The 25,199-nt window shown below is 37.7% G+C and overlaps 1 protein-coding gene across 9 annotated transcripts in view; it reads right to left on the reverse strand.

Annotated features, from left to right (window-relative positions):
• The window catches only part of LOC126998752 (dynein axonemal heavy chain 3-like), a 63,725-nt gene that overhangs the window by 36,001 nt on the left and 2,525 nt on the right, over positions 1 to 25,199 (reverse strand). For 7 of the 9 annotated variants that reach the window (XR_007752981.1, XM_050860756.1, XM_050860758.1 and 4 more), the window contains 28 exons: positions 24,225 to 24,368; positions 23,442 to 23,726; positions 22,680 to 22,810; positions 22,341 to 22,451; positions 21,826 to 21,936; positions 20,944 to 21,102; positions 16,657 to 16,788; positions 16,077 to 16,272; positions 15,193 to 15,394; positions 14,583 to 14,791; positions 9,665 to 9,790; positions 9,406 to 9,470; positions 8,752 to 8,920; positions 7,881 to 8,041; positions 7,569 to 7,716; positions 7,170 to 7,314; positions 6,440 to 6,534; positions 5,855 to 5,971; positions 5,527 to 5,726; positions 4,955 to 5,132; positions 4,578 to 4,756; positions 4,304 to 4,387; positions 3,913 to 4,114; positions 2,746 to 2,949; positions 2,037 to 2,151; positions 1,614 to 1,812; positions 1,125 to 1,293; positions 202 to 395 (listed from right to left, as the gene is read on the reverse strand). Coding sequence is in view for 8 of the 9 variants with exons in the window: in XM_050860756.1 (XP_050716713.1) it covers positions 202 to 395; positions 1,125 to 1,293; positions 1,614 to 1,812; positions 2,037 to 2,151; positions 2,746 to 2,949; positions 3,913 to 4,114; positions 4,304 to 4,387; positions 4,578 to 4,756; positions 4,955 to 5,132; positions 5,527 to 5,726; positions 5,855 to 5,971; positions 6,440 to 6,534; positions 7,170 to 7,314; positions 7,569 to 7,716; positions 7,881 to 8,041; positions 8,752 to 8,920; positions 9,406 to 9,470; positions 9,665 to 9,790; positions 14,583 to 14,791; positions 15,193 to 15,394; positions 16,077 to 16,272; positions 16,657 to 16,788; positions 20,944 to 21,102; positions 21,826 to 21,936; positions 22,341 to 22,451; positions 22,680 to 22,810; positions 23,442 to 23,726; positions 24,225 to 24,368 (4,430 nt within the window). In the remaining variant the exon portion in view is untranslated. Of the gene's footprint in view, positions 1 to 201; positions 396 to 1,124; positions 1,294 to 1,613; positions 1,813 to 2,036; positions 2,152 to 2,745; positions 2,950 to 3,912; positions 4,115 to 4,303; positions 4,388 to 4,577; positions 4,757 to 4,954; positions 5,133 to 5,526; positions 5,727 to 5,854; positions 5,972 to 6,439; positions 6,535 to 7,169; positions 7,315 to 7,568; positions 7,717 to 7,880; positions 8,042 to 8,751; positions 8,921 to 9,405; positions 9,471 to 9,664; positions 9,791 to 14,582; positions 14,792 to 15,192; positions 15,395 to 16,076; positions 16,273 to 16,656; positions 16,789 to 18,185; positions 19,047 to 20,943; positions 21,103 to 21,825; positions 21,937 to 22,340; positions 22,452 to 22,679; positions 22,811 to 23,441; positions 23,727 to 24,224; positions 24,369 to 25,199 lie in introns of those variants that run through there. The other 2 variants (XM_050860761.1, XM_050860762.1) reach the window with 2 other exon arrangements.

The raw sequence follows: 25,199 nt of genomic DNA on the forward strand, positions 1-25,199 counted from the left end.
AACAACTTACATAAAAAATGCTACAAAGCTACTGACAAGGCAATGAAAGTAGGGCTTTTGATGAATATAATGATCATCCTATTTCTTATTATTTTCTGATGCTGTGAAATTACTTCGTTTTCTATAATATGTCTCCAAGTAAAAATTTAAATAAGACACCTTTTAGAGCATTTTTATTCCAGTCCAGTTTTGTGTACCTACCCAGGATTCATGGTGATAAATATGGTACAGCTGGGGTTGAGCAACAGGTCAACCCCCTCAAAGATGAAACGCTGTGCTCGGCGTGCCACCGCTGCCTGAATGGTTTGTATCTGCTGGCCCACAACAGAGAGCACAGACAACTGGATGCGGTTGAACTCATCAAAGCAAGCCCACGCACCACTTTGTGCTAATCCCTGAAACGTACAAGAAGCAAATCAGCTGACCTATAAGTATAATATCTATCCATTATCTAAATATCTGTCTGTCTATAGATCTGACATGCTATCTCAGTTAACTCCTCTATGGAGGGTGCAAACAGCATATTTGTTTCCATTTTTCAGTTTTGATGCACCTCCTTCTTGCAACATTCACCACCTCCATGCTATACCCCTTTTGCTCTTCTATCCACATCACATTTCTTGTTATTTGTAAAGCCCAAACAGCCTTGCTCCTCGTCTACACCTCTCTGCACCTAAGTTCTCTCTTGCTCTTCCACTTATACATCTCATTCACTCTTTAATGCCTACATCACACCCCTTCCAATTATTGCCATAAAATGCTCATCCCCACCATTACACTTATATAACCCAATCAAATGACAGTAGAAATAATATACTGAATATATATTTAAAATAATTAAAGCCAGATAATCATATACAAGAGAGTAATAACTTGTATATCTAAACCTGATTGGCACTTCAGTCCACTTAAATGGCATTAACATCAACATCTTCTCATCATAAATCTTCCTAAGCAGGTTGGAAAACAAAGTAGGTAGACTTTAGCTGAAAAATCCCAACAATGAAAGTTTGAATATCTGGCAAATTTACACAGCAGAATTAGATACATTAAATTTTGCTTTAATCATGGCTGCAAAATTACTATAAGAAAAGTAAGAGTAATATCAATATAGTCTGTCCTACCTTGAAAAACTTGGCCATAGCTTTGTAGTCCAGGCCATCAGAACAATTAAATATAATGCATTGTTTTGCCACTGCCTTGGCAAGATCTTTGCAGGACTCTGTCTTCCCAGTACCAGCTGGACCTTCAAGAGCTCCTCCTAAGTGTAGCTTCAGGGCTCCCATGAGAGTTCTGTTGAGATATTTTATAAATTTATAGATTTTTAATTTGGGTATTTAAGGAGTATTAATTTGTAACAAATCAATAGTAGTGAAATCCCTTTGGTGGATGAGCAGCTGCATATATTATGTTCACACTTTTTGCTGCCATTAGATTTTCTGTTTTTGTAAAGTTCATAGTTATAGTGGATGGTGTTAGCCATGAGCATGCCACTGCAATTATCCCTCAGAATATTTTATCAGTGTATCATGGAGCCCTTGTTTCTTTGTGCACATGATCATGGCTTACAGGTATTGAAAAAAGTCAATGTAATACATTTTGTATAGACATACCTGAAACAGCGGTCAGTGAGAGGAGTGATGACCAGCCTGGATGTGTTGCCTAGATACTCATAGCCGTACTGGAGCTGCATGAAGATCATGTTCACCACAACTAGTTCATTGATCCAATAGTATCTCATCTGTGCCTCCCAGGTAAAATCTGAGGTAGATGAAACCCCTTTTTTGAGAAGTTCTTGCACCACATCTCGTCCTGAGAAAACCAGAACACTAAATCAGTGTTGTGAAATTAACTTGTTTATTATAAAATCAACAGGTGGACAGAACTAAGGGAAGAAGTCAGAGGGAATAAATGTATGCAAAGTTACACTAACAGAGTAAAAGTATGACTGAATATGCAAAGTAACATTCCAGAAAACAAGTATGGCTGTGAAATCCTATAAAGGTTAACACAGCCTTCACAGGAAAGCTACTCACCATGAACATATATGACTATTAGGGCTCCCAGGGTTAGGCGAAGTCCGTATTCTATGCGTCCTCGCACCAGCTGCACCACCTCCTGGATCTTGGCCTCACACTTCTCCAAGTACTGCTGCTGGGCCAAATCAATGTTGATGGTTATCGTCTTTGACAAAATGATTAAGTGAGCTAACATGGCCCCTTCCAACACTAATTGAGCCTATCCCACAGTTTTCCAGCAAAAAGGATGAAAGAAGGAAGATGCTGGTTAACTCTTGCATAAGGGATTTGGACAGGATATGGATGAGCTGGAGTAGAAAGTCATGTGCAGTGGAGCTGCAGGAGTGGTGGAAGTATGCAGTAAAAAAGTTCAGAAGAACAGTTGGCATGAAAATATCAATAAAAGATAGAAGGGGAGACAAAACTGCAATGACCTTAAAGATGTAGAAGACTGTCAATAAGAGGAGCTGAGATGATGAGGCAAAATGCCTCAGTCGGAGTGGAGGTTGCTGCTGATCACTTCTGCTTCTAAACAATTAATACAATTTGTTCCTTTTACCTCCCTGATCCATGTGAAAACTCAAGCAGTAGTCAACTTCAAAACAAGCAAGTCCTATAATCAAGGTGTAGTCATTATAAGAATCATGGATTATAACCCATTAGTTTTCAGATAGCTTTCATCAGGTACCTTACATAGAATCAAATACTGCTAACTGAAATAGCACACCTTGAGACCATCCTCAGGGATAGCAGCCATAACTTGACTGGTCCAAATGATTTGTGATACTGTCAGCACCACCTGTGAGGGCCACTGGCCAATCCACTGTGAATGTGGAGTCAAGGGGTGGTTTTCCACAGCTCGAACTGCCACATCTTGTACACTCTGCACCATCATTTCTTCCACCTCCACTAACCATCGCTCCACTAGACCCTGTAAAGCAATATTCATTAAACTAATAGCCTATACTTTAGAAATATACATCTTCAAGTAATTCAAGCTGACCAACAGACACCATCAAGAAAGACCACTGGTGCTATGGGGTGAATGAAAGAAAAATGCACACAAAGCTCTGTGGGGCAGTGATTATCATGGTTGTGTCACAGCGGAGATGTCCTGGGTTTGATTCCTAGGCAGACTGTGAAAAGAGGGGCAGTCTCCATATCTGTACCCCCCGTCCCCTCAGCAAAGAATGAGTACTGGATTGTATCCCACCAACCAGGTGTGTGTAGTTATAAGGTTCAAGCCACGTGCAAAAAAGACATCACCTGAGCTCTAAGCTCATTAGGAGAGAGTACTTGCTGGATAACAAGTTCAGACTGTTAGCACATCATGATGACTTACACAAAGATCCTAGCACAACTTATTGCTTCCTAAACTACCTTACTACATAGTCTATTGCTCTCTGTACCTTTATCTCCAGTGTCCTTTCAGGATGATCTAGTATCTTTGCTGTGCTAGACAGTCACTGTTTTACTCCTAAATCTATACACAGTGGATCGAGCGGCCCCAGGAGTTGACGTCATAGGGTGGGTGAGGCAATGCATCCCCACAATGTAGTACCTTATTGGCTAATTGAAGAGAGAGAGAGTACTGAAACACCTCTAGCCCTAAATCAGACTTTTCATCCGTTAGCTTCAGTACTAATCATTGTATGACCCACATGTTTTTATTTTTCTATTTCAGAAGCTGTTGGTGAATCTCTTTGCACCAGAAGAAGTTACAGCATGTTCTGTAATTCATCATACAAATCAAAAGGAGGAAATTATAAGAACAAAAATGGCTTCCTAAATCTATTTGCAAAATTTGAATTTAAAATGCTACCCATTAAGTGACACAAAAGCATCCCCATAATATATTGAACATTGCCATAAAACAACAGTATGGTAGATTCACCCTGGCTTTTGCAGGAATAACCCTGTTGCTGAACTGCACCAACTCTCCTTCACTCGAGATCATGCCTTCAATCTCCTGCTGAGGTGAAAAATGAAGGCGATTGATGCCCTCAAAACACTTCTTCAGGTGTGGCTGTACTCGCTGAGGGTCTTTTGTTTCTGAGAGAATTTCTAGAAGCTCATCATTTGAGAGAAAGAAAAACCTGGAGATGGATGGAAGGGTGCCTATTAATATTAGTATATATTTGTGTATCATCATAAATAAAACTAAGGAGGAACAGAAAAAATTCTTTCATAAAATGGGAATGATATAAACATTGATCACACAGCAAAATTAATAAAACCACTAAAATACTTTAAAGATCTTAAAGGAACAGCCATCACTCCCTTACCTTGGGAAGAAGAGACGTTTTTTTTCTAGGTAGTCATTTAGACCCTTTTGTATCTCTTCTAACAAACGGTTGGACTCATGAAGCCTTCGAAGATACAACAGGGATTGAGAAACATTCAACTTTTGTAGTTTTAATAATAAAATTCAAAGCTACATGTATGTTTCTGTAATTTCTGACCGCTACCTACATGTACTTTGACATATCTTGTGCATTAACTAAATATTATCACTGACATGTGAGTTGATTTAAGCATTTAGAACATTCTGATGCTCACCTGGGAAGCATATTAGGTTGTTGGGTGGCCACCAGGGCATGGGGATCTTTTACGGCTGTGGTCATTAAGTCCCTCCAAGTCTGATCCACACTAGTAAATTTGCGGCCTTCAACTGGCATCTGTTTCATGATGTCTTCCGATGAAAAGATCGGCTCCAGGTACAGCCACGTCACTTGGCACTGGTCAATTAATGAAACGATTTGGAAAAAAATTATATTCATACAGATTTTTGTTTCATTTTGGTCTCTGGCCTAATATATATATATATATATATATATATATATATATATATATATATATATATATATATATATATATATATATATATATATATATATATATATATATATATATGCATAAGGTAAGAGGTAAGTAACCTTAATCCAGGCATCAAGGATGTCTTGCATGGATAGCAGTTTGTCTTCCCAGCTGCGTATCTCAGTCTCGAAGGGCTTCACATAGGGTGAGCCCCTCATGGTCTGCACCTTCTGGGTGTGTTCATCCAGAAGCACCTGGATGTCATCTACTGCCGCCAATATACTGACTCCTGTCTCTCTGCAAAACATCAGATAAATGTGTATTAATATATACCATGTAATATCTACTCAATAAATGACTATGTGAAAATGCTGAAAATCTAAAATGTTATAATACACGCTTTTCCCTTGCCACTACAATGCTATCTGACTCCTCCCTCTTGATCCTCCCACATCCCCAGCCTCTCTCCCCTCCCATCTCCACTCATCTCCCCTCCCCCACCTCCACCTCCACCCCCATCCTACTCTAATAGTTTATTATTTTTTTATTTTACATTTTACATCTCAGTTGCTTCTTTCTGTAATAAAAAATTTCCTGTAACAGACTTTTCAAAGGAAACAAGATCAAATTTATATTTTATCCAATAAGACACGTGACAGTAAATTAATCACCAATATACATAACCACTTACCTCCATGGCTTAAATTCAAACATCACACTAGCCCATTCTGCTTTCATCTTCTCCAGGGCTTTCTCCAAATTGAATTCCTTTGAGGCAGCATGGCTGATCTCCTCCAGTTTCCTTTGCACTTTGGGCAAGCCAGCTTCTATCATGTCTGCTAAGGATGTTTCAGGCGTCAAATTGAGCTCAGTGCCCAAGTGCTCTCCAAGCTGCGGGACACAATTGTATGATTGTGATCAATTGGATGTTTTGTGAAAATATTGTATTTTAACAATCTAAATACAGATATGTAGGAATGAAAATGGCACTGCACAAAAATGATCCATCTGTTTTTTACCTGTGTCCAGTGTCTCTCCCGGAGGCCTGGGCTACAGATGCACTGCAGGACAGGCACATGAAGGCGGAATTTCTCTATCCTCTCTTTGACATATTCAGCAACACGTCTTGATCCAACCTGCAAAATGTAGCTTCTAGACCAGCTGATGGCAAACATAACCTATCATGTACCTGTGAGTTAAGGTATTCAGTGTTCATGAACTAAATTATAATGATTCTCTTGCTAAATCAGCTCCCTCGAGGTTAGGCGTTTTGTATTGTCTCAGCAATTCTTTTCAACCTCCCTGTTGCTAACCATATACGAGGACTTTGTCTGCCCTCGTATGGAGTATGCATCTCGTGTGGGGGAGCTCTACACACACAGCTCTTTTGGACGGAGTAGACTCAAAGGCTTTTTGCCTCATCAACTTCCCTCTTCTTACTGACTCTTTTCTACCTCTTGAACTCCACTTCAAACTTGCACCTATTTCTGTCTTTTACTACTATTTTCATGCTGACTGCTTTTCTGAATTTGTTAACTGAATGTCTCCCATCTAACTAATCCAACTAATATATTAGCTTCCTTATAGTCAATATAATACTCTACCTGATCCATGAATGTCTTGGTGAGCTTGGACATGGTTCTCCACATGTCTTCAACCTCTTCACTGATAGATTCTGCATCAAGTCCTACAAATGGACCTGGGGAGGAAAAAACAGTTTAAAGAAGTCTACCAGAATGCAGCCCAGTTACTTTAACAGAGAGAATAACATGCACCTAAATATTTGCCAACAGACACAAACAGGAGGATTAGTCAACAAGATGCCAGTTGGCCGACACAAAGAAGTTACTGAAGATCCATTGCTTCCCCTGCCATTCACATCCATAAATCCATCATATCTTCCTCTGATATTCTCAAGTGTACTTCCTCTTCACCTACATATTCACTTAAGTTTTCCATCATCACATCTGTGAGCTAGTTCTTGTCATTTTATTTCCTGAGCCTTGTCCTAACTTTGTGTTTAAATGTGCCTAATACCTTCTTTAATTACTTTTGGCCATTTACACATCTTTTAATCAATACAAATCATAGTGTGAGCAAACAACAGTGGTTGCAAAGAGCTTTTGACATACTGAGCAACACCTCCACCTCTACACTTGATGTGATCATTGTTAAAAGTCCAAGGCCCCCTAGATATTATTGTAAACATACTATAAAAAAAATATTTCAAATATTTTTGTATACATCCTTTTTGCATGGTTAATATAGTTAGGACATTATATCTATTAGAAATTAATTAGGAAAATGTTAAATAAAGTGCATGATGGCACTTACCATTGTACCACTGTTCATACTTCTGGTGAAAGTCATATGTGGTGTGCCAGAGTTGATCATATGGCTCCTTGAGGGAAATCATAGACTGCAGCAATGGAAATTTAGTCATCTCCCAACTAAGTAATGACTGTTCTTCATTGATTCCCTGCAATATTGTATTATATTAGTGGAAGAAAGGTGGATCTGGCACAAAAAAATCAAGTGATTCATTGTGAGCCAACAACCACTGTCAGGAACAAAAGACTAGTTTAAAACAAATATATACATACTTATCAGCATTTCAGCTTTATCAGTTTCATTAGTTTGATATTGCCAGTCACAGTAAGCACAAATTGGTATTTGTAATATGTGTTTCATTTCCATATAACATTAAGTAAAGTAAATAAAGTGCATTCTAACCTGCAATTCATTCATGGCCTCTTGCAACTGCACGGTAAGGCGGTCCAGAGTCTCCACATTTCTCTTCATTGTGTCCACCCGAATTTCTTTCATTATGAAGTTATCACGGCTCCGCATGTCCTCCAGCTCCCTATGATGAACCTGAAGCCTGATTCAGATAAAACATATACTTTGTAGGTGTTGCAAACATGAAGTCAAAATTAGGTAATATTTATATCTCATAAATGTTTTCAAAACATAGGCTATATCTATTATATATAAACTAGTTAATAATGATATATATTGCAATATTATTTAAATATGTACACTTACGTTTTTTCAAAATTGGCAACACGAGCCTTGAGAGCCGTCTCCTTTAAGTCACGCTTGTGAGAAAGTCGAGCTTCAGCCAGTCTGAAATCTTCTTGGATTTTGTGTGGCCAAGCATACATCCGATTGATGAGCTGCACTTGATCTTCTGGTACTTTACCAAACTAGAATAATTACATAAAATGTGTTATTTGATGATTTTATACTAAACATATAATATCAAATATTGTTGAGTAATATCAGCAAGACACCTGTCACAGTGAGTACAAGTAAACTCCTGTCATGTATTCATGGGGGATCAGGGCCTGCTGCTAACCAGCATTGTATAATTATGTGTGTAATTTGTTATCTCTGGGGTAACAAAAGATATCAACTGCATCCACACAAATGGGACGTAATGAAAATGTATGTCTTCCATAAAATAACAATTGGTAGAGACTACAGAATGATTAATGTGAAATCAAGATTAACCTGAGAAAAGAAATAACTGTAAGAAACCCACTTACAAACTTAATGAACTTGAGTAACACAAAACACGAAGTCACGGTCACTATCCAGAAGTAAAGAGACATGGTATTACCAACTGATGAGGCCACCCACTTAACAGAGGTTTCAGAACATTTTGAGTGTGTACAGAAATCTAAAAAAATTATCTTCCTTTGTATAAGTCATTAACGTGGTTATAAATCACAAATTTGTATGACACATAATTAAATTACATGTTTTTATCTGCCTTGCATGCTAATCTCTGATCTCTAGGACTAATATACCCATTCAGTACAGACACTGATGTGAAATTAGACTGCACTGTTTCCACACTCAGAAGCATTCCTCATACACATATTTCCTCAAAGAAACAAAATGAGCAACAAACCTGTAGGAGGAACAAAAGACGATCAGTAGCATTTTGGATCTCCTGAAGCAGCTGGGTCATGGTCTGAGATGAACAGATGTGAAGATAGTTACTCAGCTCCACAATCTCGGCCGTCACATCTGTCACTTGACTCAGCTTGGTAGACATATCATCGAAAGACCGACAAATACTAGAAGATTAAAATGATCATTACATGTTTCCATCAACAGACTGTAGAATTGCTAAGCCTTTAATGACTTAAGTTAAAACAACATGGATCTCACACACTGTTGTACATGAAATGGCCCCCACCTATCCATAAAAGTTATAATCATGCAAGAATTTAAAGAAAAAAATAATGTTCAATCACCCTTTAAATGGAACACAGACATCACTATAAACCAAACAGTATGGCTTGCTTGTTAAAATCTTCAGCACATTCTATCTACCTATCTATCTATCTGTCTATCTATATGTACGTACAAGCGACTGAGTGGTCAGTGCGTGCCTGTGGTCTGTGTAGATATTGGCTAGTAAACTTATTTTTTCGATATACATTTACACTTTTTTTTCTATATTATCTTAATTGACCTCTTATGAACCACCTTCTCTTAATTGTGTACCTTCTTTATTCACTGTACATAAATAACACCTTAAAATGCCTTTATAACTTACTCTTTATCGTGCTCCTTGTTGCGAGACACAAAGTAGTCCAGGATTGAGGTTGTCAACTCTTGTACCTGAAACAAAATACAAACAATATTAATAAGCAACAAAAATAATATGGAACAAGATAATAGCAGGAAAAAGTAATTGCATGTGGTTAAATATAAAGCTTTCTATGCTTTAAGGCCTTTCATTCAAACAGCCACCTACCGACCCTCTTGTGGTTTCTGAGCATCCTTCACTAGATAGAATGTTAATTGTGGCTCACCTGCTGCTGGAGTTGTTGATTGATTTGATGACAGTTCAGAAGGATGAGGCCGAGGGGCACCATGTCACAAAGCTGCACAGCCTCTCCACCTAATTTTTGCAAATTTGCTAACAGCTTCTTGCCCTCCTGCCAAACATTTATCAGGTAAGTGTTTGCACAACAATGGAGACAACAGAAACAATGGTAAAAAGCATCAAATTAAACCCAGCACTGCAGTATTTCAAGTAATAATTATAAATAAAATGTTTAGACTGATATTATATTAGTTATTATTTAAGAAAATTTTAATATTTATTGAATTACTGGTGTATATTTCATTTATTATCAATGATGTTATTATTTATACATATATATATATATATATATATATATATATATATATATATATATATATATATATATATATATATATATATATATATATATATATATATATATATATATATATATATATTGTTTATCTTTTTTACTTCCTCTTTTAAAGTTGTCTCTCATGACTGGCTCTTCATTGAAAATGACAATGTCAAGTACGTAACTGTTGAAACACTGAAAAATTAACTTTTGAGACACTCACTTTGGATAACTATTTCTGAGAGCTGCCACTGACTGCAAGTTCCAGCCCTTGTATTTACAAGTTTACTTTATCACGGGTACTGGAGAACTGATACAATCTGGCTGCCATGATTCATGATCAGGGAAATAAGCTGGCTCTCCCTCCAAGCCGTGAGTAATAGATTATTCACTTGTCCCACAGCCTGCTTCTTACACTTCCTTGGTCATTCTTTAGTAAGTGACTAAAAAGCCACCTCATCTCCATCTTAAGAGATTTGGGAGTAAAATATTGCTATATGATACTGATTTTTTAAGAGAAAGTTTTGAACAATTTACTTTCAAACTCCGATTAATAAATCATCAGACAAGAAGCACTTGTAATGGATAATAAGGCAGCTGTAAAACTAATTCAATTCAAACACATTCATCTGTTTCATTGTATAGAGCGAGTGTCAGGAATTCAGAGAGCATTATCTTCCATCAAATTAATGACATTCAAAATTGCCAATTTTGAGAGACAACTCTAAAGGGCTCATTATTAGTTCTTGAAGACAATGAAAGCTATAATTAAGTTCACAGCTTTGTATTTAAGAAACATTCAGCTTATTTATGTAAATCATATACTAAATTGTTCCATACAATTAGTTAATCCTGCTGTCATGGAAGCATTTGGTATCATGCAGATAAGGTGATAATAGCAAACAGTATTTATAGATAAGATTAATTAAGGTTTGTCTTATTAACCATGCTATGATAATTATATTTACATACACCATATTATTTTTTTATCAAGATGCTTTTGCTGGAGTTTTATGTTGGTAATAGCCTGCACAGTTTTACACACCCTGCATTAATTTTCATAAGTTGGAGTGTCTAATGGCAAGCCATATATCTGATCAAGCTCAAAGGTGCAAAGGTTTATTTTCAATATCCTTGCATGACCAGTGAAATGAACAGCTTTCTGGAATTCTTACTTGCTAATAAAAGTATTATCATCATATAACAGTGCAATCACTCCCTCCCATTGTCTGTTAGTAAGAAAAGGCTACAACTTATGCAATTGATACAAAATGAAAGCTTGGCTGATAATTTAACAATTTTTAGTATCTAGGAGGGTGTCTTGCAATATTAAATGAATCAATTAAAAACAATATGGTGTATTAAAAAGCATAATATTGCAAAAATTATAAATGTACAATTTGGCATAACCCCAAAACTAATGTTTGTAAGATAGATAAGCTCTGCAACTGGTCCCAGCAAGAACCAGCTGTTCATGTACATAAGTCTTCAATATGTATCACTCTAAGAATTACGCTATGTATGTTTGATACACACACACACACACACACACACACACACACACACACACACACACACCTTTATGCATACACACTCTCACACACACAAACACACAACAGCAAACAAAACAAACACACATACTTACACAATTGTATGCTTAACTTTATTCTTTTTTTCTTTTTTTCTTTTCGTTCCCTATTTTATTTTCATTGGAGCTTGTAAAATGTTTAACTAACTCCATCTTTGTACAATAACATTGCCAGGCCAAGCATCCAGCCTGGGTCTTCTAAGGAAAATCCATGCCACACTAGGGTGAAGTCCCGAACACTTGGGGAAGGGGTTAGTGAATGGAGTGGCTCCCCCACACTCCTCAAATATCACAAGAGCCAGCCTTCCCAGCCACCCAGAAAACCCAACAGAATCACTGCCAGAACAAACCATGCACAACACCATTTTGGAAACATTGCAAGGACACTAGAGTAACTGCAGGTGAATTACCCTGTTCCACATAAGTGGGGTGGGAGAGTGTCACTCCTTAGAGTCAAATAAAATAAAGGTCATTGTGGGGAAAACCACATGTTTCTTGCAAGCACTTTTACCCTTAGCTCCTTGCCTGGTATACACAGCATATTTAAAGTACCCAAGAATAATATCCAGTGGAGTATGATAATGGACACCTAACAGAAATGAGAAATCAGTGAACACCTGACTTTGAAAATGAATTGTCTAATCCTATGATGTCTCAGAATGAATAAGATGAAAATTTTACTATTGATGAATAAATAAAATTGAATCAACAAAATTTCCAAATAATTTGCCAACACAGAATGAAACCTTTGGTTCAAGAAAACCTAATTTATTCTATGAGGAGATGCAATAAACTATATCATAGCAGAATGAAATTATTCAGATAGTATGATGTATCTTAACCGATTTTGGGGCATTTTTTTTCTTTTTTTCTTTTAGGCAACTACAGAATATGGTTTTGTACATATTCTCTTTATGTCAACAGCTCAAAAGAAATCTGTAAATTATTATACTATATTTAACCTATATCTTACTTTAACTATTTCACTGTATATAGCATATAAAATGATCATCTCTTTCTCAAACTACAATTATCTAGGTTCGTATATCTACCCTTCACTTGCAATACAAACATATAAACATGCATAATAATGAGTCATCTGTTCCAAAAAATACAGAAGCAAGAAAACTGCACAACCTTGGCACGTCACATAGGCCACAGTACAGTGTGAAGCCCATTGTACACAATGTCAAATGGTGTGTTTGTAAAAAGGGGGTTACGATATCACCTCCAACATGGCTGTTCTGTGAGCATTGACTTCCTTCCTCACGTCAGAGTCCAGATTAACCTGAGGAGAACATCTGTTGACTTTCCTAACCTCTGGCCTCTGCTTAGCCATATGAGGGTCACATCAGAAGCAATTGGCTGAATTCTTGATAGCAACTTACCAACATACTTTTTGGTGCAAAGCAAACTTTGAAGGATGTTGCATTATCAATTCCAATTGCAAAAGATAGGGAGATAGGAGATAGGGAGAAAACTTTATAGTTCACCATTATTATTTTTGGGAAACAATGATATAATGATAAAGAAACTTGTATTAGTTAGTTTTACTGCTACTCCTGTTGTTGTTGTTGTTGTTGTTTTTGCTGCTACTACTGTATGGCAATTATGAGATAGTGGTTGGGCTACTACTGCTGCTGCTGCAAGTACTGCTGCTGCTGCCTTTGTTAATTTTGGTTGTACTGCTGATGTTGGTAACTAATAAAAAAAATGAAAAAAATGCACGATTTTATGAGTTAATTCTAAATTGAACTAGTAAAATAAGGAGCCAATAAAAAATAAATTATAAATACTGTCAGTGCATGTTACAGAACTTGCTAGTTCATATTAAATATTTGCATGTAGGTGTTTGGAATCAACTAACAAGTATGGGATATTCTTTTTTCATCATGAGTTCATAAAACTGAAGCAAATAATATACTGTCTGCAGGTCATTTCTCTTTACCTTGAGTGAACCATGGCAGTACATAGTTAGAGTTTGCCACCACCAGCCCCAAGCTTTGTGGGCACTCATTTTCTGGTGCACTGTACATAAAACTCAGCTGATGTAATATCTTTTCCATCACTTTCATGACAGCTGAGAAGCTTTCCATAAATGATATCAAACCAGAGAAAATGTTAATTTCCTATATCATTTGAAGTACAAAATATTTTATCAAATTGATACTCACTAGTAAAAGTATATATAATTCTACTCACCGTAATTACTTTACCTTTTTTTTTATCCAATCGAGTTTAGAAAATTGTGTTATAGATGTGCAATTACTACTTAATCCAGTGATATCAGCTGAATTATACATCTTGTCAAACGGATGAGCTAAGTTAAGAAATATGAATATTTTCTGAACCTATGTGATTGTGTTGGGTGACGAAGACATCAGACACCCATCAACCGAAGGAATAAAAAGTTATTAAGTTATAGAATAAGGTTTTAGCATTTTAATATTGATGTTGTGATTAATCCATTTATTTTTGTGCATTGTGAGTCATTTCTAACATCATATTCCAGTTGGTCTTGAAACCATTGGTAAACTCGTATTAAACTTTGCTGAAATTCAATATTGCTGCATTAGACATCCAACATGATGAATCACTAAACTAGTTATTGCCAAAAACAAGAGTCTACTCCCCCAAAATTAGTAACATGCGTATAACAAGAACCAGGTGTACATACAGAACTTACTACTTATGACATTTGTGGCATAATGATATTGCAATAGAATTTCAGCTATGAGTATATATTATTCAAACAGTCTCTCTCTCTCTCTCTCTCTCTCTCTCTCTCTCTCTCTCTCTCTCTCTCTCTCTCTCTCTCTCTCTCTCTCTCTCTCTCTCTCTCGTCTGGACCATGGGGTCTATGTGGTCTGATTTTCAATGTTCTCTCTCTCTCTCTCTCTCTCTCTCTCTCTCTCTCTCTCTCTCTCTCTCTCTCTCTCTCTCTCTCTCTCTCTCTCTCTCTCTCTCTTATCCTCCTACCTTGAGAACGCCACAGTCGGCAATAAAGTCATGGACAGCAGTACATGTGGATCCATCAAGGAGGTGGGTATACTGGTCGTAGAGGCTGATATAGGTAGAAGGCCCTGATGAATTAGCAGCAAACACTCGTGACACATCAGACCACACCTCCTGTACTGCTTCCTCTCCTTGACTTACTGCTTGCAGATACAACTTTCGTCGTGACATATCTGTGGCATGACGGGGGTGAAGCTGCTTGTGTTTATCTTTGCTTTACTGATATTAACTGTTACAAAATTTCAACTTCTACAGTATAAATTTATGGTAGGTCATTCAGGATATGGAAAAAAAAAGTTGTTTCACATCAAAACTTATGTTTAAGTCATCATTATCAGGTTCAATAATCAATTACATTTAGGAAGGAATAATAACAACTAGACAGACTGCAGGGAAGGTATAAGCATGGTACTTAAACCAAAAGGAATCAAAAGAAATTATAATTAGTTCAATTGTCAAAAAGGTCATCAGTAATATAAGTATCCCAAAATTTCTTGGAATGATTATTTGAAAAAAAGATGAAACATTATCAAGTACTTTTAAATGGCTTGCAAATGATAAAAATGTGACTTACCAGGAAACAGGAGCCTTTCAATCCTTGGGATGCACTGGTTGTGTTCTATGATGGATGCCACACAGCCCAACAGGCATTCATGAGTCTTTTGGAGTGGTGGTTGAAAACTGACGCGATGATGTTCAACTGCTACTGATACTTCCACCACGGCCTTTTCTATGTATTTTTCCTCAACATACTCTCCACTATAGCTGTTACCTGCCTGAAAATGCAAAGTTGTGTATTTTGATGGAGTTCTACCATTCATCACATCATCACCATTTTCTGAAGGATGAAAGCCTTTCCTAATATATTCTAAATCACTGTCTGATGTTAGTGGACTTAATCTTTCTCCTGGAAATGCCTTAATTTTATCTTTCAACCTGGTCCTCTCTCCACCTTGACTTCTACAGCTTCTGGCTCTCCATTTTGCTACTATGGTTGTCCATTTATTGTGTGTGTGTTTGCGTTTGTTATTAACCCATGGTCTGATCACTTGTTGGACTCAATCGTCAGCCAGCACCCTCTTGATATAGCGCATGCTGCCAACTTTACCTTTAATAAGGCATGTGTTCCATCATGTCTTCTTTCTGATGTGTCTCCTTTCCAGTCAAATGGTATTCTATGATCCTATATGAAGAAAAGTGTGTAGTATGATGATGTTTTGAATATGATGGAGTTGTTGTGCAAGCCAGAAGGTATCTTTTGGAGACCCCTTAGCTTCCGAGGCAGCATAGTTTAATGGTTCAAACTACTGTTATGCTTCAAATTACTAAAATATCTTCCCATCAAGGATTTTAGTCAATGAGTGTCAGAATTTTATGTTTTGAGGAGCCTCTATTATTCATATCTTCTATGATATATTCATTTCAGTCATTCCAATGTTGTGTGTTTACATTATATACCTTGTGCTGTAATAAACAGTTCCGAAAATCATTAATGGAGGCAAGGACGAGGCTGCGTAGTTGGAGGGACATCCTGGACCTTACAGCACTGAAAAACCGCCTCACTTGTCGCAAACTGTCCCCTGCCTCAGTGGGCACTAACTCACGCCAGGCGCCTATGAGTTCTTCAAAGATACGTGCAACCCCAGGCAACCACCTGGAAGGAAAATATCATAATAAAACAGATTTCCTTATGAGGGTAATAGCAAGAAAAATATAAGAAGTAAACAATAAAATATGCAGGATAAATCTGAGGAAAAAATGCTGGTACACAAAATAAATGCCTGAAAGGATAATGACATGAGGAAGCAATACAAACTCTGCCACAACTGAGGGAGGGTCAAAACTATAAAATACATGGGCAAGTAAGTGCCACCCTTATGCTGTACCACCATTATATTTGGTTATAACCCCAGTTTTGCAAAAAATAAATAAATAAAGGAAAATTTAGCCAACACAAGTGGAGGGACAAACCACTACTTTTTGATTATGCTGCACATATGATAAAGAACTGCCAGAATTTCAATACATGCTGCCTTACTTTTGCAAGAGCAGAGTCCGTGTCTGTAAACACTGGGCACGGACGGCTGCCTCCAGAGCCAGGGGAGTCAAAACAGGCTGGTCCCGCTCTCCTACAAGAACCCGCATGTCCACAAACCGTAGACTAGAGAATCTGGAGTTCGAAAAATTATGAGTTAGCATTATAGTCCAGCAAATCTTAAGTGGCGGCTCTGACGTAGACAGCCCGCTAGACTCTGTTGCCACGTCTCCAACTGACCTCGCACACCATGCCTCTCTCTCTCTCTCTCTCTCTCTCTCTCTCTCTCTCTCTCTCTCTCTCTCTGTGTGTGTGTGTGTGTGTGTGTGTGTGTCTCTCTCTCTCTCTCTCTCTCTGTGTGTGTGTGTGTGTGTGTGTGTGTGTGTGTGTGTCTCTCTCTCTCTCTCTCTCTCTCTCTCTCTCTCTCTCTCTCTCTCTCTGTATGTGTGTGTGTGTGTGTGTGCGAGAAAAGTGGGGGTGTACTCTCATTCGGGGAGTATGGTGCACGACAATGGATAATAATAATAATAATAATAATAATAATAATAATAATAATAATAATAATAATAATAATAATAAACCTCTTTTAAAAAATGCACCAAGACTCTTTACCCCTTGGGTGGTATGGAAATAGGGTCAAAGTGTAATATTTTAATGTTCTTAGCGACCACTCCTTCCCCACTCCCTGGCCATCCCCAGCGGAACCTCACCATTCACCTGGATGACTCGCATCAAAATTTGCTTAACGGTCCTGGCATTCCATGTACAGGTACAGTCTCAATATTTTGTCATAATTATGCCATATGGCTGATATTGTATGGCAGATGGCAGACACACACCAAAAAATGGCAGAAATGCGATAATTAAAGCAGGCAGAGCAACTGGCAACTGCGGTGTGTTGGGTTGACTTGAGCTGACAACGCCGCGGTGGCAACGCTGCCAAGTGTTGTACAAATTTCTTTGTATTCACTCACAGGTAGAGAATCAATCATAAAAAACATATTTGTTTTTATACTAGAGTGAGAGAGAAAGAGAGAGACACGGGGAGAGAGAGAGAGAAGGGTGTGAGAGGCACGGTACGCAAGGTCAGTTGGAGACATAGCATCAGTGTCTAGCGGGCTGTCTACGTCAGAGCCGCCACTTAAGATTTGCCGGACTATAGCAATACTATGCTTTCACAAAGTAAATCAGGCTTTTGCTTAATAATGAAGAATAAAAATTGTTAGTTTCAAAGTATACCACATATGTATAGATCAGGGGTCACCAAACTACGGCCCGCGGGCCGGATCCGGCCCGCGACGTCAGATCATCAGGCCCGCCGACGGTACTTAAATTTGCTTGATAAAACGTATGGAACACGAGATGTTGTGATATAATTTAAATTTAAATATTAAGTTTAGAATACTAGGAGATCTTTGTATTTGTATTGAATCTCAAAATAAAAATAGAGTTTTTTTTACTGAATTCGGTACAATGTCGGCATTTCTAGTATCCCGAGTCCCAGTCCCCGGCAGTGGTCCGCGTGTGTTTACAGTGGTGTCGTGGACAGTGGCAGCAGCTCCGCGCCGTCAAAGAATCGCCATCAAATGACTAAAATCAGCGAAGGTAAGAGTAACGAGTGACTGTTGGCAGCACCATTACACTGCCCTTGGATGGTGCTGCACTCAGGAGAGGAATAAATGTGCTGTGTTGTCGGCCATCACGCGGTGAAAGCCCGATGTAAAGAAGAAAAGTCCAGTAAAAAAAGTCACAACGTATGTCTTCCCTGCGGAGAACAGCCCTGCGTTCGGGTTATCTGTAGCCCTGCGCCCTGTACTATTATTTTTGCTCATTAGCGTAGAACTCAAATAATATAATATGTCGAAGTTATAAATCACAATAAATCGTACCAATAACAGCAGTAAAAACTGTAGGAATTTGTCAGGTCTCGGCAAGCAGCGGCGGCGCCGCGGCGACCCCGAAAGACTGTTGCCATCCTACGATTATTGTTATAAATATCATTATTATTATAATAATAAAAATTATTATTATTTTGTAGCTAAAACACCTTCATAAGTTTATTTCCACCTTTTCATTGTGTTGGTTGTACTGTGGACACGTAAATCAGGTGAATAGGCTATGTTTACGTCGGCAACGATTCTCTAGCTGCGCGCTCATTGGTTGCGGCTGCGGTATCTTGAACTGTGATTGGTCCCTGTGAAAAAAAACACAGATGGAGGAGCTTTGAATACACGAAATGCAAATATAAAGCTGAAATTCTTTACATATGTGATCGATAAGTGTTCAGAGTAGCGTAATATGACTAATCTTGGTGTGCAGTTAACAAACTGAGTGCAAGGGAGTGTGTTCTAATATTTAGGAATTTAATTATGTTTCTAATTCAATGTATCTTTCATTTTCAGATCCTGTTCTTTTCACCCTTCGTTATGGCTACTAAGAAAAGAAAAGTGGACGCCGAGTGTCGTGCTTTCAATGAAGAATGGGGAGTAAAGTACTTCTTTGTGGAAAGTTCGAAGGACCAGAAAGCTACTTATGGTATGCATCGAAAGTATTGCCGTTCTGAAAGAGTACAATCTTCGGCGTCACTATGAAACAAAACATCTATCAACATATTCAAAGTTTTCTGGAAAGTTACGCTCTGAGAAATATGAGTCCATGAAACGTGGTTTAGAAACTCAAAGAAATCTCTTCAAGAGAAAGTTTACTGAAAATGAATCTGTCACTCATACAAGTTACAAAATAGTGCATAAGATGGCAGAGCGAGGAAAACCGTTTACTGATGGCAACTTAATCAATGAGTGCATGATGGAAGCAGCAAATGACTTGTGTCCTGAGAAAGCCAATTTGTTTGAGGTATCAGCCTTTCGGCAAGTACAGTTGTGCGGAGAACAGAAGAACTTGGAGAGAACATAGTGCTACAGATACGCGAGAAAGCTAGGAACTTCTTGTGGTATTCTCTTGCGCTGGATGAGTCTACTGATCTCTCGAGTACGTCACAACTTCTCGTGTTCATTCGTGGTGTCAATTTAGACTTTCAGATAACGGAAGAGTTGGCATCCGTTTGTAGCATGCATGGAACAACAACTGGAAAAGACATTTTCACGGAAGTGCAGAAAACTTTGCAAGACTATAACCTTCAGTGGAATCAGCTTCGAGGTGTTACAGTTGATGGAGGAAAAAACATGGCTGGAGTGAGGAAGGGTCTGGTGGGGCAGATCAGGACTCATTTGGAAGATTTGCAAATTCCGGGCGCTCTGTTCATACACTGCATCATACATCAGCAAGCACTCTGTGGGAAAGCCTTAGATATTTCTTGTGTACTGAAACCAGTCGTTTCTGCTGTGAACTTCATTCGGGGACATGCACTCAATCACCGTCAGTTCCAGGCTTTTCTTGAAGAAATTGATTCTGATTTCTGTGACTTGCCTTATCACACAGCAGTGAGGTGGCTCAGCTGCGGTAAAGTCTTGTTTCGTTTTTTTAAGCTCCGAAACGAAATAGATGTTTTTCTCACTGAAAAAGATAGAGCTGATCCACAGCTGTCAGATCCTACCTGGCTGTCAAAGTTGTCATTTTTGGTCGACATCACATCCCATATGAATGAACTGAACCTGAAACTTCAGGGAAAAGATAACCTTGTCTGTGATCTCTACAGAATCATCAAAGGATTTCGGAGAAAGCTGTCATTGTTTGAAGCACAACTGGAAGGAGAAAACTTCTCTCATTTTCACTGTTTCAAAGAGTTTTGTGCTACAGTCGCTGAAGATGTCAACCTCGATTTTCCGAAAAAGATTATTCGTGACTTGAAGAAGCATTTTTTGGAGAGATTCTCAGATCTTGACAGAATTGAGAGTGATATTCTTCTGTTCCAGAATCCGTTTGGTTGTAACCTTGACGATGTGTCAGTTGAACTACAGTTGGAGCTCATTGATTTGCATGCAAATGACTTGTTGAAAGAGAAGCACAGAGAAGGAAAACTTGTTGAATTTTACCGCTGCTTACCTGATGCTGAGTTTCCAAAATTGAAGAAATTTGCCGCTGGTATGGCATCAGTGTTTGGAACAACTTATGTCTGTGAGCAAACATTTTCAAAAATGAAGTATGTGAAGTCAACACATCGAACGAGATTGACTGATGAACATTTGAAAGCAATTCTCTTGATTGGATGCAGCAATTCCAAACCAAACATTGTTGATATCTTGAAAGTTTGAATATTTATGTAAGTTTTTATCTATACTATAGATAAAAACTTACATAAATATTCAAACTTTTACAATACTATCACCCTACCTCTCATCCCACAGTGCATCTAGGGCAGCAAGAACATGATTGAGAGCAAAGAGGTTGTGGTAACAGTGGTGCGCCCCGGTGATGAAGTTTTGGTGCCAGGGAACGGGTGCTCTCACCACAAAGGGTTCGTGTTCGTCGGGTGCCACAGTGATCTTCAGTCTGTGGGGGACATCCATAAAGGTCTACCAAGATGTGAAGAGTCTGTAAAGGTCAGGTCCTGAAAACCTGTTACATAAATACTATCTGGCCATACACCTATCTTCTCTCCCTATGAAACTTTTATTCATATTTGGTTTCCACATGCTACTTTGTTGCTCTCATTCACCACCCAATTTGTAGTTGTCTTCTTATTATATTATGTTTAGCTAACTTGTAATCAATTCTACAAGTCATAATTTTCTTTTCACTAAAGGTAAACTCCATATCTACCAGATGTAGCAATATTAATCCATTTAAAATCAGTTCACAAGAAAATCAATGTCTTTCCAAAGAAAGCAAATGTTAGGCATTTCTAAGAATTGCATGTTATCTAGTCTTTGAATATGGTTTATGAATTTTCTCTCTGCTGACTGTAAAAGCTATACATAAACAATTTATTATTGTAGTAAGAACAACATGTCATATTCCATTTGTGACTACACCAATGGCAAATATAGTTTACAGGCATTAACAGTGCTTCTTTTATCTATGCTTCCGAAAATAAAACATATTTGGTAAAAGATTACTCATGAATCCAAAGGTGAAATGTACATTTTTTTTTCTATGTGATCTATTTGTTGTAGCTGCAGGCTATCTCCTAAACACTACTGGTGGGCCCCAGCCTATTTGTACTCAGGAAGATGCTTTTTACACTCACACTAATATTCACATAAAAATCCTTACTTTGCCCTCACTGCTGGGCTGAGAAGAGCATATCTGAGAACAGCATGCCTCACCCCCTTCAGATAGCAGTCACTCAGCTCTTCAACAAGTTCACTAACCACTAAGCGAAATCTGAAACAAACAAACAAAAACATTAAACACAACTAAGTTTAACTGTCACAAAATCTCAGTATAAAACTACTGCCAACCAGGCAAACTTTACTCTTCTTTTACGTACATGCATATGCATCATAAACTCATTGATACCTAAAACTGGAATAGAAATAGTAAATTCCTATATTTACACTACAAAGCCTGAAAATAGCTAATAGGCTGAAAATAGCTGAAAGGAATTAAGATAAATAAAGATAAGTGACTGATGAATACTTCACCCGACCCCTTGCCCAATGTGAAACAAGTAAGAAGAGGAAATAAGGTAATAGTAAAGTCTTAAAATGCACACCATCGTTCTAACAAGAATCCAACTGAATGTTGGTGAATTTGCTGAAAGATAAAAGAAACATTCAAAGAGTTACCTTATATTCCTCAATACCATTTTGTCAACATCAAGAGTGACCACTTTCAGCAGATTACTAGGTGGAGTGGTGACCTGGTGGTCTTGGATCCTCTGTAGATACTCTTCATATCTGTGTAAGAGTATAAAATTACAGTTAATGTTTGAGCCAATGCAGCAGATCTTAAATTATACTCTTGTGCCCGTTAATTAAACCAAAGTACATATTTGCTTGTCTTTTAATACAACTTATCAATTTTTACTGATTTTACATACAATGCATATTATATTCTATCTCTCTTGTGTATAGTACAGTATAGATTTTATTTAGGGCAAAGCAACTAATACTTTATGATCTGACCTGCCTAGATCCTGTTCTGATGGAAGAGGTTGATGTGCTCGGGCTTCCTTCTGGCGTTGTAGCTGTTCCTCCAGCCCACACAACTGCGTGGCCTCTTTATATCTTACTGCCCCTTTTACTTTTTTATTTAGCTATATAACAAAGAAATTAGTATATAGTAAAATGCCAAAAGGGTGGGCACTACATAATAATCATCACATGGTCAAACAAGCCTTGGAATCTTTCTAAATCAATAACACCTCTGCCAAAACTATTGTCACTTTACTAACTTAAATGTTTACCACTTTTGGAATTGCCCAGAAAATTCAAAGTAACAGTGTCAGAAACTTCACTAGCAATCTTTTTGTTCAAGTACTCAAACACTTGGCCATCCAACATTCTTTATCCACAGCTTATCATCCTCAATCATAGGGAGCTCATAGCTAGACATAGTATAGTATGGTAAATACCTTCACAACCTTACAAAGTGATTCTGATGAAAACACACAGAATGATTGAAGAACCCAGAAGGATGAAATTAGGTCTGATGACTGTTATGAAGCAAAGGTATATTGTTTAAATGTCTGTGGGTAATACAACAAATCAGGATCAGGAACAAAACACTTGAGAGGAGTAATTTACACATCTACAACATACAGTTAAATGCTGACCCCCCCCGCCCCCCCCCAAAAAAAAAAAAATGAATGGAATGACGATGATGGCAAGAATTTATATTAATTGACATAATTATGTATACATGTTTTCTGCCAAACATATGCTTACCTTCCTGAGATGTTGCTTCTGAATCTTGTAACGGCCCCCTTTAGTCTTAACCCGCTCCTCTTGCTTTCTTAAGACATCATGTAAACGAAATTCCTGAATAACTTTCATCCCAGCAGGAGATATTCTAGGGCATCCCAAGTCTTGGTTTGTGGAGAGCTGAGAGTGGTGAGTGAGGCGTGCAGTCTTAACAGAGCTGGATGCAAATTGAGACATTGCCCATAACGGATGCTTATGCAGGAGAAGCTTACTGATTACCACTACACGGCTTTCATTGCTCCCTGGTGACTGAAGAAAAAAAGCGTAAAAGAGATGGGTTCATGATGAGGAAACTATCTTAAAGCATGATTTTAGTTCTAGTCCCACTGTACCTGTGACATTTGCCACTAAAGCCACCCTGTTGGTAATCCTCAGGATAATGACATGCCTCAACTCCTCCACAGCAAAAAATATTCAACTGATGTTCACCATTATTGTCTAACCTATAAATGCCAGAGTTAACAAGTATGTATACTCTATCATCCCATTCACTGTTAAGTTCTAAAACAGCCTTCAATCTACTGTATTTTCTCCTTTTTATGACAAACATTTTTAGGAAGTATCAAGAAAACTCTCCTCCTAAATCTTACATTACTTTTAGGCCTTTTATTTTTCGTAGAAACATTATATTGCAACATTGTTTTCATTTTGCTTGGCCATTAGTCTGTCTTCTGTAACAAAAAAAATCCACAATGAAAATTTCCATACCCATATTTATTCTTCTTTTGGAACAGAGGTGTCACTAACCTTAGAGTTGCCATAACGGATGTAGGGCAGCACTGAGTAACTGTGTCGGCCATGAGGAAACCTAGGTGGAATGCGGACTAGGTAGGAGTATGGAGTAAGGTTGCTGCCAATTCTTTCACTTGGGGTCAGAACTTGGCTCACTTGCTGAACCAAATAAATACACAGGGTATATAAGTACTATCAGTAATATCTCTCTCTCTCTCTCTCTCTCTCTCTCTCTGATGAGAAGATATCAATTATCTAAATAACAATTCCTATGTAAAGAGATAGAATTTTAAGTATTCGTAATTTCAGGTGTGGTATATATGTTAACTGTATGGCAATAGGTTATAAACTTAATGGCAATAGATTTTAACCCATCTGACCAGGAGAGAGTAGACAAAATATAAAGACATACAATAACTTTCCACAGAAACTGCATTCATACAAACAAAATGAACATGAAAAAGATTATATGAATAAAAGTACAACTCATCTGAGTGAGGCAGGGGCTTATCTGTACAATAATTATTGTATAGTGTAAGCTAGCTGGATTGAACTTTAAATTTTTAACTGTTTGCAATATCTATGTAATGAGGCTCCAAGTCAACGAGTCTACTAATTTTTTTTTCACCTTGATGCTTTGTGAAAACTACACACTTTGGCCACAGTGTATCAAGCAGAGATAGTCAGCACCATAGTTGGGACATGCCTTCTGCCTACCCTTACAATATAAAGTCAGACCAAGCATTTTCTTTGCATCCCACAAGTGGCACTTTCCATATCTAAGAGATCCAGCATTATTTTCAGTCATGACTAAGATAAAGCACTAGTAAGCAAATATCCCCAGTTGCTGCATATGCATATCAGGATAATATTTACCTTTGTGAGTTATTGGTCAACCTTACTTGGTTTAGCTGTATAATTAATTTTCTATGAGGCAGAATGATAAATTTAGGGTAGATTTATACTTACAAGATTCAATATATAGCATAC

Source organism: Eriocheir sinensis, chromosome 15 (genome assembly GCF_024679095.1).
Source record: "Eriocheir sinensis breed Jianghai 21 chromosome 15, ASM2467909v1, whole genome shotgun sequence".
In the NCBI taxonomy this organism is placed as follows: domain Eukaryota; kingdom Metazoa; phylum Arthropoda; class Malacostraca; order Decapoda; family Varunidae; genus Eriocheir; species Eriocheir sinensis.